This window comes from Athene cunicularia, assembly GCF_003259725.1.
Source record: "Athene cunicularia isolate RWA chromosome 2 unlocalized genomic scaffold, athCun1 chr2_part1, whole genome shotgun sequence".
Classification (NCBI taxonomy): Eukaryota; Metazoa; Chordata; class Aves; order Strigiformes; family Strigidae; genus Athene; species Athene cunicularia.
The window spans coordinates 128,419,705-128,436,627 of NW_020799095.1; the positions used below are offsets into that span (position 1 = coordinate 128,419,705).

Below are 16,923 nucleotides of genomic sequence, written 5' to 3' on the forward strand. Positions count from 1 at the left end.
TCTTTCCTAATTTGCAAAGGAAATATAGGATCCGATATAGCAATTTAGAGTTTTACCACCTCATTAAAAGAAAATTTATTATTCTTTTAAGCCTTCAAATCCTCTGAGATACATTACCATGAAGGTGAAAAGCACAGGCTCCCTGTAACAGCTTCCCAGTCCTGGCATTTAGGTAAGCTTCAAATTAATAATTGAAGCCAAGATAACGAAGAGGCATAAGTAGCTGCCTGTACATTTACTTTGGGATCTCAAGCTGCAAGGCACAGTAAGGTGGTCCAGTAGGAAGTTACCACATTCTACCAGAATTCCCACTGTAGTTTTGAATTGAATATATTACTGAATATGCTATTACGGAATATGATATTATATGAATACTATTGAACCTACTGTATAGGTTTTAGATTTTAGAAGAGCAAACTTCAGCTTGCTCAGAGCTGGGAGGGATTCTGTTGGAAGCTTCCATGGAGGGTAAAGGAGCAAGCAAGTGCTGGGAGTTTTATAAGAACATTTTTCTGGAAGCACAAAACCAGTCTATCTCCTTTAAAGGTAAGGGAAGTAGGCAGAGGAAGAGACCCCCTTAGCTTAACTGTGAGCTTCTCAGTCTGCTCAAAACAAAAAGAGAAGCATACCAGAGGTGGAAAAGCAGATGAACAATTGTTGAGAACTACAGGGATATTGACATGGTGTGCAGAGATGCAGTCACAAAAGCAAAAGCTCAACTTGAATTGAAATTGGCCAGAGACATCAAAAAGTACAAGAAATGGCTCTGCAGGTACATAAACAACAACCAGAAACAGAAGGAAAATGTTGGCCTGCTGTTAAACAGGAGAATTGAATTAGATACCAACAACACTGAAAAGGCAGATGTTCTCAACACTTTCTTAACCTCTGTCTTTACCAGCACTGTTGGGCATCAGGCCTTGGGAACAAAAATCCAGGTTGATGCAAACACAGACCCCCTGTCAGAGAAGGAAGAGTTGGTGTGTCAACTATTACAGGACCTCGACCCCTGCAAATCAATGTGTGTTAAGAAAGCTGGCTGACATCATTGCAAGGCTGCTCTCCATAACCTTTGAGAAGTCTTAAAGAGATTGGGGATGTCCCAAGAAGACCAGAAAAAGGCTAGTATCACCCCCATATACAAGAAGGACTTAAATGAGGATCCAGGAAATTTTAGGCCTATCAGTCTTCCTTCAGTCCCTGGAAAAGTTATGGAACAAATTCTCCTGGGAGCTATAGCAAGTCAAATGAAGCATGTGATTGGGAAAAGCCAGCATGGATTCATCAAGGGCAAATTGTGCATAACAGACCTGACTGCCTGCTATGACAAAGTAATCTGCTCAGATGATGGGGGGTGAGCAGTGGACATTGTCTCTCTGGATTTCTCCAAGGCTTTTGATATGGTTCCTCTAGAGAAACTGATGCACTACAGTCTAGACAAGAGGTCTGTGCAGTGGGTGGGGAACAGGCTGACAGGCCGCTCCCAGACGGTGGTGGGAAATCGCTCCTGTTCAATCTGTCAACCTGTCACAAGTGGGGTCCCCCAGGGATTGATACTGGGCCCAACACTGTTTAATATCTTCATAAATGATCTGGATGATGGGATCAGTTGTACCCTGATGAAGTTTGCTGATGATACCAAACTGAGTGGGAAGTGGACACTTTGGAAGGGAGAGCCACCAGGAAGACCTGGATAGGCTGGAAGAGTGGGATAATGAGAAATTGATGAAGTTCAACAAAGACAAGTGTCAGGTCTTGCACCCGGGAAAACTTAATCCAGGAGTGCAGCAGAGGCTGGGATCTACCCGGCTGGGGAGCGGCTCTGTGGAAAGGGACCTGGGGCTCCTGGTGGACAACACAATACATAGTGAACAGTGTGCTGCAGGGGCAACGAAAGTCAATGGGATGCTGGGCTGCATCAACAAAGGCATCACCAGCAGAGACTAAGTACCCAACTCTATTCAGCGCTTGTCAGGCCACACCTGGAATACTGGGTTCAGTTTTGGTCCCTGCTGTGCAAAAATGACGTGGACAAGCTGGAGAGGGTCCAGAGGAGGGCCACAAAGTCAGTCAAAGGACTGGGAAGCCTGGCATATGAGGAAAGGCTGCAAGAACTGGGTTTGTACAGCCTTGAGAAAAGAAGGCTTAGGGGAGACCTTATCACCCTGTTCCAGTATTTAAAGGGTGGCTACAATAGAAAATGGAGACTCCATTTTTACAAGGAGTCACACTGAATAGACAAGGGGTAATGGGTACAAGTTAGTCCTGGGGAAATTCCGACTGGACACAAGAGGGCAATTTTTCACAATGAGAACAATCAGCCATTGGAATAATCTCCCCAGAGAAGTGGTGGATCCCAAACACAGGGCACTTTTAAGATTAATCTGGAGAGGGTGCTGGGCCATCTTGTCTAGACCGTGTCTTTGCCAAGAAAGGTTGGTCAAGATGATCCTTGAGGTCCCTCCCAACCTGTTATTATATGATGATTCTATGATTAACTTTGTTACAAGCTCTTAATATTGATGGGTTGTCCAACAGGTAAGGGCAACCTGGGACTCAGAAAACATAGCCCATAACCAGCCTTAGAAAACATGCCTATATACTGGTAAACAAAAGCAATCGATTTCTAAACCCTGTATTACTTGTCAGAAGATGTCTGTAATCCCCTCTGTTCATGTATTCCTCAAACCCTTTTCCTTCAATAGACATCAAGGAAACAGACACACTAAATAAAAAGTCACTGTAATGTGACAGGGAGCTTCTTCCAAAAAAGTTTCCTAGAAATAGTTACATTTTTGTGAAGACTTGTGAATGTAATTATGTAATTACTTGTAATTATGCTTAAAAATGGAAAAATCTACTGTGGGTACATCCCTCATCTTTCTGCCTGGCTCCAGATGCTAATTTCCTGCATGCTCCTTCCTATTTCCTAATGGTGTTCACTAGCTAAGCAGACTATGGGTGCCACTGAAAAGCTAAGGACCTCTTTAATTGTGAAAGCAAATCAAGCTAGAGTCTCAGAAGGTATTTTTATTTCCAAACAAGATCAGTTACCAAACACAGACAACTACGTTTGGAGCCAGATGGTATAATACACTGTAAAAGCAACACCAATTAATTATCACAAGCTTTAGAACCTCCTAGTGGGTAATTCAGATGAATCTATGGGCCGAAACTAGCAAATTAATCTCACAAAGTACCTTGTGGTAGATCAGTCCCTGTATGCTACTCATGAAGAGGCCCAGCACATGTTGGAGGAAGCAAGGAGTAGTGAGGAGCAGGTAACAAGGGCATGAACTGATTTCCCCTGGTGTTTGGACTGAACTTGAGCATTCCTGCTGTTACCAGGACTGCAGTTAACTGCTTGTTTTCTGGCTATAGTTTTACTGCCATTTTCAAAATAGGAGCAGAAAATTTCCCAACACAGGAACAGAGACACAGAGGAGCCCTGTAGGCAATACCCAATGGTTGTCCCTGCCCAGGACTCAGGCTCCATATAGCAGTCCTGAAGACCGAAGTCTCTCTGACCTTCTCTTGGGATGGTCAAGCATCGGAAGATGCCCAGGGTTCAGAAATCATTTTGTTTTCCTACACTTAGGGGCTGTGAGCTGAGACTGTGGGGAAAGTGCTGAGGCACTGGGGAACTGCCTCCAACATGCCTCCCCTAGTAAATCATCAACTCTTCTGGACTGTTTGAACCCCTTAAAGCAGGAGAATCCTGGCATATCCTGCAGCCAAATTTAATATATTCCCTGCTGTATACAACAGAAGTGGATGATGGACTAAAAATTAAAATAAATTTACAAGCTAATTTCAAGTGATTGATTTCTTCCTCTTAACTGGCTTCAAGATATGTATGTATTATAGCCTCCATTCTCACAATTACCCAAAGTGACTTGACAGGTTTAAGCGAGTTGCCCAGAGCCACATATGGAGCAATTATCAACCAGTATTAGACCTCCATAATGTCCCAGACTTACTCTTTGAACAGACCTTTCTTTGCACTAGTCCAAATCCAATGTAGCCAGTGAAGTGTTAATTTAAAAATGCTGAATCAGGAAGCAATGTAAACTTCTAATTAATTCTTCAGATATTTTGACTTAAAAACCAAACCATAACAACCCCAGTAGAAGTGATACTCAGCAAACAGATAAAGGAGTTATTCTCTCAAACACGTCTCAAATGCTGATAACATGGATTAACAAGACTTAAATGCAACCTTTGTGGGGATGCCTTAATTTTAAAAGCAATGTCCTCTACATGACATTTGCATTTTAACAGGAGTAAACTAATCACATTTTAAAAGCAGATAATGTCCTGGTTTTTTGAAGAGTCTATTACTGAAGGGTTAGGATCAATTCGTGGTGTTTCAGCGTGGAAATGAGGAAAACATGCCTAACAGATTCTTAAACAGATTCTAAAAGTCTGCCAGTTCTTTGAATGTATTCCTTACAGTAAACAATAGAAAAAAACTTTGAGACAAGCTCTTCCTTCTAAGTTATGCTGGAGAAATAACAGTATGGTAATTTCTGTTTTTCTGAAGAAGACAGACAGTAAATTATTTTGAAATACCTTATTATATCCCAGGCAAGTCATATTGTGTCCTCCTTTTGCATGACAATGTATTCCTTGTTATTTGGGAACACAGTCTTAAAAGCTGCTGAGTGTCCTCAATCCAAATAGCTCCAATAAGATGAGTAAGAATATTAAAAGTTATTTAAATTAAAAGAAAATGAAAAATACTATGATTTTGGGTCATAGTAATTGTCAGCAAATTCAGGTTTTCTCCTCCCAACATTATTGACAAAAACTGCAAGAAAACGTTCAATTATTTCTAACTACCTTTTCAGGTTAAAATGTTGCTATATTATATTTTGCCTTGTATCCACTTCTTTCAGTAACTTCCATATTTCTCATCCTAACCTATATTACATTACAGTTCCTGACAAGTCATGTTTCCTTTATTCCCTCATCTTGAAACATGTTACTAAGAAAAGCAAATGATGCAAAGAGCACCTATTATGTGTGGATTGCCCCCAGTGGAAGATGAGTAGGATCAAGAGTTTCAAGGGTTTGACAATAATGAGTGGAATTCAAAGAAATAATTATTGTTACAAAATTTTGTATGCTCTACAGTTTAAAAACAGTTTGAAAACTTCCATTTCATCTGAAATAGGCACTCTTCCACACAGACAGTAAGGATAACACAAGAAACTAAAAGCAAATCTGGTTGATGTAAGAATTGGGTCATCTTTAGAATGAAGTACTATTTGTTTCTTCAATCTACTTCCATGGAACTATTAGATTAAAAAGTAACTTTGGAAAATAAATATCTTTGTTGCAAGTACCATTGCAGATAGTGTAAGTTCTCCTCTTCTTCCCACTGGCACAATTCAAATATAGGAGCAAGGAAAAAGTAGGGGTACAGCAGATTGCTGAATGTACACATAGAAACTAGTTTGCTAAACAACTTCACTTTCCTTTTTGCTAGGAATGCTCACTCCATATGGACATGGGTACCAGAAGTCATACAAAAGAAATACTGGATGGTAAATTATAAAAAACAGAGCTTGAATCTGAAAGCTTCATAAGCATTAATGAAGGCATGGGCAAGTCTGCTCACAGCTTCACGAGTGCCGGTCCTGAGAGGGCCCAACCCTCTGACTGAGATATTCAGCCATGCTTAATGGCAAAATTTACATGGCCAGAAAGCCTTGCTGGATAACCACAGCAAGATGTGGTTCTCCTCCAGAGAAGGTCCTCAGTCAGTGATGCTACAGCCTCACTCTGTGAACTCCCTTGTCTTTTACTTGGCCAGGTGCTTTCCTGCCTGATGTGGTCAATAAAGGTCGCTGAAGCACAGAGTCTGTACTGGAACTCTTAGTCTCTGAAGTAAAGGGCAGAGAGTGCTTTGTTTTTCAAAAACAAAGGCAAGACCCTAAAGATATACCAAAGAGATTAAAAGATTAAATACTTCGTCAGCACATGGGATTCATCCAGACACTACAGGAACTTGGGAGTGTCATCACCAGCAGGAACTGCTCCATTATAGGAGGGGACAGGGATCAGCACCATTCCGCTTCTTTATTAAGATTTGTACTTGCCTGCTCTTTTCTAGAGATGAGAGATATTCACATTATCTAACACTCTAGACTTGGTAACTCAAATCATCCCTACAGAAACCTAATTCTTGACAGTGACAGTAAAGGAATAACCTGAAATAACCTGAAACAGACAGCTGAAACAAAGAGGAAAAAGTTTTCAGTACAGAACAGCAGCAACTACGCCAGAAAAGGAATCCAAGTCAGTCAAGGTAGATGCTCTGGTACCTAAAGCAGGGAAAGTGTACACTTTAATAGAAAGCTCCTTAAACCAAAGAGGCACAAGGAGGAGCATGTCTCCTTTTACATCTTCAAAGGTGAAGCCTGAGGAAAGAGAAGACAGACATATGCTACACAGGCAGGTGAGCCTGAGTTATGACCCTGTTACTGACAGCTAAATGGCCATATGTACAATTACCTGAAGGAGAAATAAAGTATTATAAATATATATTAACAATTATCAGCTTTGGTCTCTGGTTTAGAAAAAAAAAAAAAAAAGAGGGGAAAAAAAGTCACAAATCCTATATTCTGAGCCAAACATGATGTAATCCCCTTTGGAAACAATCCTCACCTGATCAACTGTAAAGACTTTGATCCTTTCACTTCCCAACCATTTCTGAAATTCTTTCTTCCAGTTTTTTACCAGACTCCCCGGGGTGACAATTAGTGCTTGCTTCAGTACAGGTTTGCATCCATAGACCCCTTGACGCAGAAGAGTCCAGACAAGTGCAATGCATTGCAATGTTTTTCCTAAGCCCATTTCATCAGCAAGAATGGCTCCAAATCTGCCACTAACTCTGTAAGATATAATTAGGCAGTGGTAATGTTTTTAAAAGACATATCTATAATAATTTACAACTGTTTTAGGGAATTGCTCCTTGCAGTTGGCTTCTGAAGTATAAAGAACCTACTTAGATTTATTATGCTCTACCGTAGGTTTTCATTCAGTTATAACAGAAGACTTTAGACTGAAATTCTTAATTTTCTGGAGTAATGCATTAGTCCTCCAAAACTAAATAGTTTAAATTTGCTTTTAGAATTAAAATTATTATCTATTTTAAACCTGTATATACCTTAAGGAAACTATGAGCTGATTGATATGACTTGAGAAAAAATTTTTGAAAACAGTACTGTATTTTTTTCAACAGGTTGGTATGGCAGCTTCTTTACTCTAAATGCCTGATTTATAAATGATATGAATAATTATATATTATATTAATTATAAATCCCAGAAAGCAGTGTTCTTTAGCATGGGTTAGACTGTATCCACGTTTACAAGACTTGGTATTTGCAGTAGAACTGACAGGCCTTTTGGTGCACTAGCTTCTGATTACATCTGGCAAAATCATAGCAAGCATGATGCTAAAAACAGGTCAGAAAAAAACTGTGCCACCTTTACTGGGGGAAAACTACTAATATCAATTAATTGAACAATTTCTCAAATCTTCCCATTCAAATTGTCTCATTTCGAACATGGGCATGAAAATATTACAGGTATTGAAAGACAAAAGGATAATCATCATCTTACCTCATTCCCATTACACATTCATATAGAAATATAATTCCTTCTTTCTGATGTGGTCGGAGATTATTTGCAATGTAAGGATCCACAACTACATCCACCATAGGTAAACCAGCCTTATTGAATGTCCACTGATGACTTGCATTTGGTCTTGGCATAACCAGAGAATCTTTAAGTTCAAAACATATAAAGTATTGCACAAAACCATTATTTTCAGTCTGTTAGCAAAGGGTATTATTTCTCTAACTGGGCTACAGAATCAAGTCAATGACCTAATGACTGTTAAAAATACTGTTTAATATATCGGCCATTCTCAGACAGAAAATGCCTTTACCACTAGATAGCTTTCTAAATAAAAATTAAAAAATCCTTCTACAGAGGTTTCCTAAATAGTTTGCACTTTTCTCAGAGGTAAAGATGACAAACTGAGAAATCTGAAGGTTTTTTTATTATGAGGTGAAACTGCCTACCTAATAAATGTTGCATGATGACTTTGAACACATAGAGTTAAATCAGAAGTTCTAAAAGGCCTCCAAATGGAAAGTTTAAGAAAAAGAACATAAACAATGACCTATATAAAGTCTAGACACTACATTTCAAGAGGATATTCTTGCAGCTATCCAGAAAGACTTCTCTGCCTGAGAAACAGAGATAAAAAAGACAACAATTTGTTAAAAAAAAATAATAGGGAAGGACTAAGAGTAAGATGACAAAGGCTGCCACAGTGCACAAATAAAGGAAGTTGACAGGTTTGAAGACATACAGAGGTAAAGAGAGCGTGAAGGATTGGGATACATCTGAATAACAGTTTTGCTTGCCATAATTTTACAAACTCTACCATAATTTTGCTAGACAACATACATACTGGGTTGCTTATATTGATGCTACATATATCTTCACTGAAAAGTACTGTCAGACAGAATAAGAAAGCAATTTATAGATGCTAGTATTTTTGTGTCACTAGAGGAGATCTATATTGATAATGTATTCATGGCAATAGGTTGGCTGAAGGCTCGTATCATTCATGGAGATTGTTTCCTACTGACAAAGGGCTGAGTTCTGATGGATTACATTAAATTGCATGTGTATATATATAAGAGCCAGTGGTGACAAAAAGTAACTTTTCTGACAAACTTTTGCAGCCTCAGAGATGGAGAAGAAACAAGGCTTGGATGAGCAATAAACTAAAAGCTTAGAAATCATACATGGAAGATGTGCCTTTACATCTTTGTCACTGTGCTCTGTTATGCTGAGCATGGGGATAAATGGCTTTCCATTTTGAAGAATTTGCATTTTCATCAACTATAGTCATAGACTTCAACACGAAAACCTCTCACTGTTCCAGTACCAAGGTCCTGGTCTTGTAAAGTATCTCTGTTACTTCTGAAAGAGGTTACACAACAAGGCATTAGATAAACGATGGTGATTCTCCTGTGTAAGCAACTCTAATGACTGAGAGTCCAAGCTATTGATGTCTTCAGGGTTCTTGAAAGTCGTATGAGGTACTCAAATTCACCAGAAGAGAAGTCACAGGAGACAACTAGAATAAAATGTAGCTTTTTAACAGACTAGTGCAGAAACAGCGAAGAAATTGAGTGTTGAATATATCGGCTCTTTGCCAGATTTTAAGTTAGAAAGCTAATGCAGTATCATCTTGGAACCATATGAAGGAATGTTCTTAGATAATCAAGTTGAATTCAGACCTGAAGCTGGTGTTAATAAGGCTGTTCTGTAACAGGGACAATTATATCACTAATTATCACTTGATTAAGTTGTCACTGTTTATTTACATAGCAGCCAGGTAGCAGCTTCAAAAAGTCCTATAGTATCAGGATATGAGTTAAGAAGTAGAATGGAGGTGTAACTACCATAAGAATGTAGAACAAACTTGTATTTTTTAAGTATGTGTTGCTCTGCTTAGTAACATTTCTTTAAACTCATTTGTATCTTCCATCTGAAAGATAAAGCCATCAGCAGAATATAGTTCCTAAATGGTTTGCTATTGACAGACAAAACAGTAGCTGCTTCCTGCAGCTATCTGCAGGATCCCTCTTACACAACTGCTTAACCAGCCTGTTTCTATGCAGTTTGTGAACTCTCATGGCTCTTCAGCACAAAATACTTCTAGCACTATAAAACAAAACTTTTATTCCAAAATGTATCTGGTTGAGTTTGGGTAGTGTAATTACACTCACTGGCTGTGAGGGATCAGGCACTGTCAGAAGCAATTTTTTGAACCTGGCTTAACTTCTTTATTACTGATCTTCCACTGTGTTGCCAGATTATGTCAGTGCTTCACTGACTCCTGTGGGAAGTTGGGACTCATCTAGAACTTCTAACATGTGTCAGACTGTTTCTCTGATCAATAAACTCATTTTACTTGGCAAAACTCTCACAAACCACTCTAACCTGTTTCTACAGCCAACTGTACTATGAGAAACTTGGTGCAGTGCACAGTGTTTTTCTTGTTAGAAATGCACACGATAAAATCCCAACATAGTATTTATAGAAACAGTAGTACTGCGTGTCAGAAATACTTCAGTAATACATTGGGGAACATGAAAACTTTGGTTATACATTCAACTTTTTCTTTGAGAGCCAGAGGATGCTTAAGGAAACTTAAAAATCTAAATCTTACTTGAAGCATTTGGATCATGGCGAGGTTTGTAGCTTTGAGAATCTTTGAGTGCATTCTCTTTAGAATTGGGTTGACAGACACTTTTGAATGGTTTACAGAATGGTTTCATATTAGTTTGGGATAAAACAGTTGAGACTGTGTCATGAGTCCCTATTCCAGCCTGAAAACACCTGCCACTGCTGAAGTCATCTGCTGAAATTATCCCCATCACTTCAATTTCTTTTCCTCCAACCATCAGTGTTTGACCTTCATCAAGACTGTCTAGCTCTTTAGATTTATATCCGGTACCTAAAAGAATGTAAAAATTTATCGATTAGAACAATATGGCAAATACTACTTCCTTAACAGCATTACTCATCTGCAGGAAGGAAAAACAAAACTGTGAACAGGTATTTGATTCTTAAGCATCTGAATTGTTATACATATGAACTTATGAAGCCTTTCCCTTCTTAACAGGGATTGACACGTGAGTGCTAATAATCAGAATTAGACAGTGGAATATGTGAGAAAATATTCAATCATTCTCATCCACAATCAGTTCCACTGAATGTCAAATACCCATTTAAGGGAATTTACAAAAATCAGCCCCATATCATAACGTCTAGCTGTCTGCCTTAGTTTTAAACTTGCTTAAAACTAATAACAATTTGAGGTTCTTTTTTCTTCCTTTATGTTCCAACAAGAACACCACTAGCTCCTCTTGATATTTATCTAAACAGAATATTCTACTTTATAAATAATTCTAAATTAGCTTTTTATAATTAAGGATTCCTATGCATCTGAAAACTTTACTTCTATACATGTTTTGAAACATATATGCTCTGATTATTGCCCAGATTTATCAATCAGCTCAATAGTTTGCTCATTCAAAAACCTACCAGAGAGGTGATGCATTTTTCTATATCCCCCTCAGGACTCCATCAGGTGGACATTCTCAGTGCAGCTACAACATACTGTTAGTCTCTTTACAAAATACATCTACTGCTTTCTTTTAAGGTAAAGATACAGGAAAAAATGGTTGTTTCTTCTTTTAAAGAGCATTCTAGTGGTTGAAACTCTCACATAAGAAACAAGAGACATATATATTTCCTTAACTCAGGGAGGTCAAAGACTCATTTCTACCTCAGAATTATAATGTCTCTTTACCCCAGTTGGTGAATTTGTGCCACTTTGGATGAAAAGGCTTGGATCCTCAATTGGGCCAAAAAAATAAAAAGCATGACTGTGTAGACCAGCAGTTAAAGTACTCACCTGTGAAAAAGGCAAAGCCTCCCAAGGTTTTACACATATTTTATCCAACAAACACTATATATAAAGACTGCTGGGAGCTGTTTGCAGCTCTCACTTCTAGAAATGTGGAAGGTTGGAAGGTGAAGATCTGGATTTTAACTCCTTTAAGGAAAAAAAACACTGAGGTGTTTCACAGTCTAAGCAAGTGCTGAAAAATGAATCTGGCCAAAAGGGAAAGGGAGATATTTTTATTCCCATACTCTAAATGTATTCAAAAAGCACACAGCAAACCTTGTTTGGTTCTCAAAAGAAGAAGGCTTGCTTTCAGGAAAGAGCTGAAGATGCCTGAACACAGGAAAATGCATGTGCCTTCCTAAATGAGGTGCCTGGAGAGGGCATTTATGACCTCTCCTTTGCTCTGCATTTTTGTTTTCTGTTACAACCTCTACATAGCTTCAGGCTGAACATACTGAATACAGGTATATCCCTGTGCAGGATCTTTGGGATTCCAGTCCGAAGACTCTCATTCTACAACAGGATGGGCTTTAAAGGTAAATGGGAACTTAGGAAAGGCAAAAAGCAAACCTACAAAGCTCATATGTTTATGCAGCTCCCAGGAATAACTGTTTCTATAACATACAGCAAATTACAAGAAAGCACTTCCTAAATTCTTTGCAATGCTTTATTAAGGTATTAAGACATTTGCAGGGTTGTAAAGCAAGATGTTCTGCTGCCTTGAAAACAAGCAACAGTCTGTGCTGGTTTTAGGTTCCCATGCCCCTTCTTAGATCCAGCCCTGGTATGCCTAAGGAAAAAAAAAACAAATCTTCCTTTGCCCTTTTCTTCCCATTTAAAAATAATAATCCCGGATGGTCATTCACATTCACTGTAAACGTCCTAGTATTAAATACAATTTTGGAGGTAAACACCACTACTGAACCTTTCCTTCTCAATCAATGGGCTTGTAGAATAATTGTAAATTCAAACTTTACAGTGTTTAAATCAGTCAATTTATTTTCTTAGAATTAACAAGAGTTGAAAGCAACTCTAAATAGGCAAATTAGTACCAATGACATTGGTATCATTGTGCTCCCTGACACTATCAACACAGCAGAAAGACTTTTAGCAGCAAAAATCATAATATTCATTTTTTCTATTGTGTTTTCTGCTAATTCAAGAAGACAGGACTTGGAAAAACCACGACAACAACAGGGTGGTGGCTGATGCATTCCAGGCATTACTCTCTTTCTCTCTGCCTTTTTCAAAAACAAGCAAGTCTGTACATATATTGCTTTGCTATAAATAAATTCAAATTAACTTCTAAGTCACAGGCTGATTTGCAAATCAAAACTGCCTGGTCCTAACAAGGCTCACAATGTCCAGAGAAGCCATCTCAGCCCTAAAATTAATCAAATTATGTTTTGTAGCAACGTTGTCCAATCCTACTCCCTTACAAAATATCTTTGGCTCAGTTAGCATAGTTAATTCTTGCTTTGCTTTCAGTAAAAAATTACTGCTTCAAGTTGACTGAAGCCTATAGTTTGCAAGTCTTATTTTTAACTCGGATATCAACCCAAACTGTGTCTTACAGCAGCAGCTGCTGCTAAAACTACAAGACTAAAAATTGCTACATAGTTAACTTCGGTTGGGCTGGAAAGTGTTGCTGTTTGCTTGTCTTTCTGACAAAGATAATATTTTTAGCTGTTTGACCTGCTGAAAAGTACAGATCCAACCTCTGACACTCCCAGCTGCCATACTACTGACTGGAATATCTACAAGAAACTTACCTGTACATCTTCCCCTAATTCTGACACCGTCTCCAATGCATTATGTGAGCAACCGAAATCAACTACTTGTCCCTCATTTGGCATCTCTGCTGAATTAGTAGAGCCGTTCATTTCCAGATCCTTTCCTTGGACTAGCATTTGGTGCTTCTGTGAATAATGTTATTCAGCCTGCCCCAGCCTCCCCCATGCATCTGCCTTATATGTAAGAAATCTAAAGCTTTCTTTCCATCTCCTTCTTCCTCCCGAAACCAACCATTTTTTCATCCTGTGGCCAACATTGGTATGGAGAACTCTAAATTATTTGAAGAGCTGTGTCTCTGTTATTCAAACCACAATAATTCTAAGCCAGTGGTTCACTTACACCAGTATGCAAATGTACAGTACCTCTTCCAATGTCTTTGCCTTCCATATCTTTCAATATTACTGACTTTCCTTTTGTAATAAGAACAGCATCTCCTTCCCACTTCTTGTGCTTTTTCTTTGATGCCTTACACCACACAACACTGAAATATTTCACAAGGCAGTCAGGTTCTTTCTGAACTGCTTCCTCCTTTGCTGTCCCTGATGTTGGCAAACAGAGTGCATCTAAAAGGGAAATAAAATAACAAAGAATATCTCAGGTTCTTCTGACAAAGTGTAGAGCTATTTGCATTTCAAACAAATCAAGAACAATCTATGCATTCATCTTGTATAAACAAAGTGGTGTATTTCCTGTCCTGGACTGCTTATAGTAAGTTTGGACAGAGACAGAACAGCACATAAGGACTCATCCTGAAATAGGAATCATTAAATTGTTTTTGGAAAGTATGCACTTTCAGGAAAGGCACGTTGCTTGGTACATTAGTAAGAGAGTTCCTGATTTAACATACAAGATGATGAGAGTGGAAAAAGAATAAAAGGAAAGACTGTAAAAAAAAACAAAAGGAAAATGAGCCTAAGAGAAAATGAAAACACAGTCCTGGTGGGGTGGTGCTGGGCAATGTTCTGGAAGCAAGGAAAGGAACACAGAACTCATGAAAGGGAGCAAAGGAGGCCCGTACCCAGATCTGGAACTGAAGTCATTAGTACTAAGTGTCAGAATAAGCATAACTGTAATAATTAAAAACATTATTTCAACTCCTCTCCTTATACCCTTTAAAAATAAGTAATTGTGCAAATCATGAAACAGACCATCTCTTCAGTTTTCAGCAACTTAAATGTTATTACTAGGCTTAGATTGATTTAGATTTGGCAGTAGTTACCTAATTGTAAGTATCACAGATGTAAATATTAATAGGAAATATTTAGGTTAATAAAGTCAAGAAAACATCATAGAACCGACAGCAGTTGATTATAATATCGATTAAGAATAAACACATGCTTTCAAGAGTTAGCAATCTGACATAAGTAATGGTAGATAAGTCCTCAGCATTACCTAAAGGAATATCTGTAGCATTCCTTTTCAGCAACTGCACAGCTTCAAAGGGAGAATCAGACTAATTTTCATTAAAATACTCTTGCATGCTGGTTAAAGGCTTAAATCAGTTTGCTCCCTTGATTCCATCTGGGATTCAACACTATACAAATCTGTTACAAAAAATGCTTATGTCACAGACTAACCTTTCCAATTTCCAAGCATGCAGGTATTTAAAGGAGAAGCGGCAAGAGTAAACTTTTGCTCACAAAAACGATCCCATACAGAGGCAAGTTTATCACTTCTATATCAAGTCTACATACTCTTAAAACTGCAAAATGAGTGCAATTTTTCAGACTAGCATTTACTAAAAAGGTATTATCTAAATGAAAAATGCTATACTTATTGAACAGAGTTTTCTTCCCAAAGTTCTCTAAAAGTTTTATTGTCTGTATAGAACTCTGTGCTAACAGTGCCTAACGTAGACAGGATTTTCCATAGCTGGATGGTTTCTTCAGGGCACTAACCAACACCTATAGTGTTTCATGTGATAGATGCCCCCATCTCCAAGGGGTAACAAAGCAGCTACTGAGAACTGGCACACCACAGAAGGATGAGAAAACAGAACAGAGAAGCTCTTTTTGAAATGCAGAAGATTCTTTGTAGATGAAACCTGGGAAATGAGCCAGAGAGCAAGAATAAATCCTTGCAGTTTTGCAAAACAGTACAAGAGCTCTACTGGATCTCAAGTAATCACAAGGGATAAGACTTAGAGGAGTGGAGGGGCGCAAGAAAGAACACCTATACGTTACTAAAAATACAGAAGATAACTTTGATTCTATATTGAGTTTCTAACTGCAAACTGATTCAACAGATACATACAAGACTGTTTTCTCTGATTTTCAGACTGGTTCTCTTAGTTTAATCAGCAACTTCTTTCCTTATATTAAGATTTTAAGTAACTGTTACTGCAAGAACGGGAGATTTCATTGCAGAACTTTCTTCTTCTCTATTGAAGGATGGCCATCCATAAACAAATGACCACCTCCTTAGCTCCTCCACTGACCTTCTACATGAGTTTGGTGACCCCTGAGATTTGTTTTGTGGTCATTGCTCTTTTACTCAGGGAGTCCTGCATGGTACTATCTGAATCACCAGTAGATTAACCTTCAGGTCATTAACAATTCTTCAAACTCTTCTTATCCCTACTTCATTTAAAATAATAAGAAAACCAATAATATAGAAACAGAGCTGGAAACAGCTAGCGTTTTCTAATAGTGACTTTTGCCACAAAGGCCTTCCAAAGAAACCTGCCTCCAGTGAGAAGCAAACTGGGCACCAATATTCCATACAATACTAACATGTTTCTATGAGAAAACTGAAAAATAACAGCCTCTGCAATGCTCATATTTCTCCCCTCAATTTATTTTCTAAATTATCATAATTTCTGTTTATAAAAATATCCAATAACAATTTGTTTCTATGGTACATAAAATATTTTTCTTTTACCTATAACTACAGTATAATTTCAGACAGAAGTGCTAAGGTATTTTTCTTTTTTTTTTTAATTTAAATTAAACATTTTAATGTAAAAATAATTAGGTCCTCTCAAAATTATCTTCCACAGAGTTACCTTGAATAGAAAACCTAAACCCGTTCACCAACAATGCTGATTAGGTACTTGCATTCAACCTTCTTTTTATCTTACAATTTTTGTTTGTATTCAGCATCACACCTATTTATCTTCAAAGATTTTATTCCAGTGCAATAGTAGAATATATGAATTCAATAAATACAGTGTCAGGAACTTTTCAGGAATTGAAATGAGACTAGTATGTTACACACAGGGACTAAGTTCAATACAGGGGTACAGAGAGTAACAGTTTGAACAGTAAAACCCTTGCTGCTCACTGACCGTAGACAGTATCTGAAATAGAACTGTTTGCGCTGAGACCCTGGAAGATAAACCGCAATTGTAAATTTTGAGCTCTGCTGTTAATCAGTTGGGACTGAAAATAATAAGTAACAGGAACTATGTGTACACCACAGTATGAGAAATATCAGGAAATCATGCCCACTCATTTCTCTCCCAAAAAGCAAACCACCCAGCCTGGGAGTGCGGTTTTCTTAACCATGAAGAAACTGTAGCAAGTGGCATGTCTTTCCTCCCAGAATGAAGGGCTTGAGAACTTTAAAGACATGGCTAATATGGCTTTGAAAAGCTTCCACAAATTTGAAAAGCTTCCACAAAT

General features: G+C 38.1%; 1 protein-coding gene across 4 annotated transcripts in view; it reads right to left on the reverse strand.

Annotated features, from left to right (window-relative positions):
* The window catches only part of RAD54B (RAD54 homolog B), a 66,139-nt gene that overhangs the window by 12,022 nt on the left and 37,194 nt on the right, over positions 1–16,923 (reverse strand). For 3 of the 4 annotated variants that reach the window (XM_026841786.1, XM_026841787.1, XM_026841788.1), the window contains 4 exons: positions 13,663–13,863; positions 10,262–10,549; positions 7,630–7,792; positions 6,673–6,898 (listed from right to left, as the gene is read on the reverse strand). In XM_026841786.1, the coding sequence (XP_026697587.1) occupies positions 6,673–6,898; positions 7,630–7,792; positions 10,262–10,549; positions 13,663–13,863 (878 nt within the window). Of the gene's footprint in view, positions 1–6,672; positions 6,899–7,629; positions 7,793–10,261; positions 10,550–13,278; positions 13,607–13,662; positions 13,864–16,923 lie in introns of those variants that run through there. The other variant, XM_026841789.1, reaches the window with a different exon arrangement.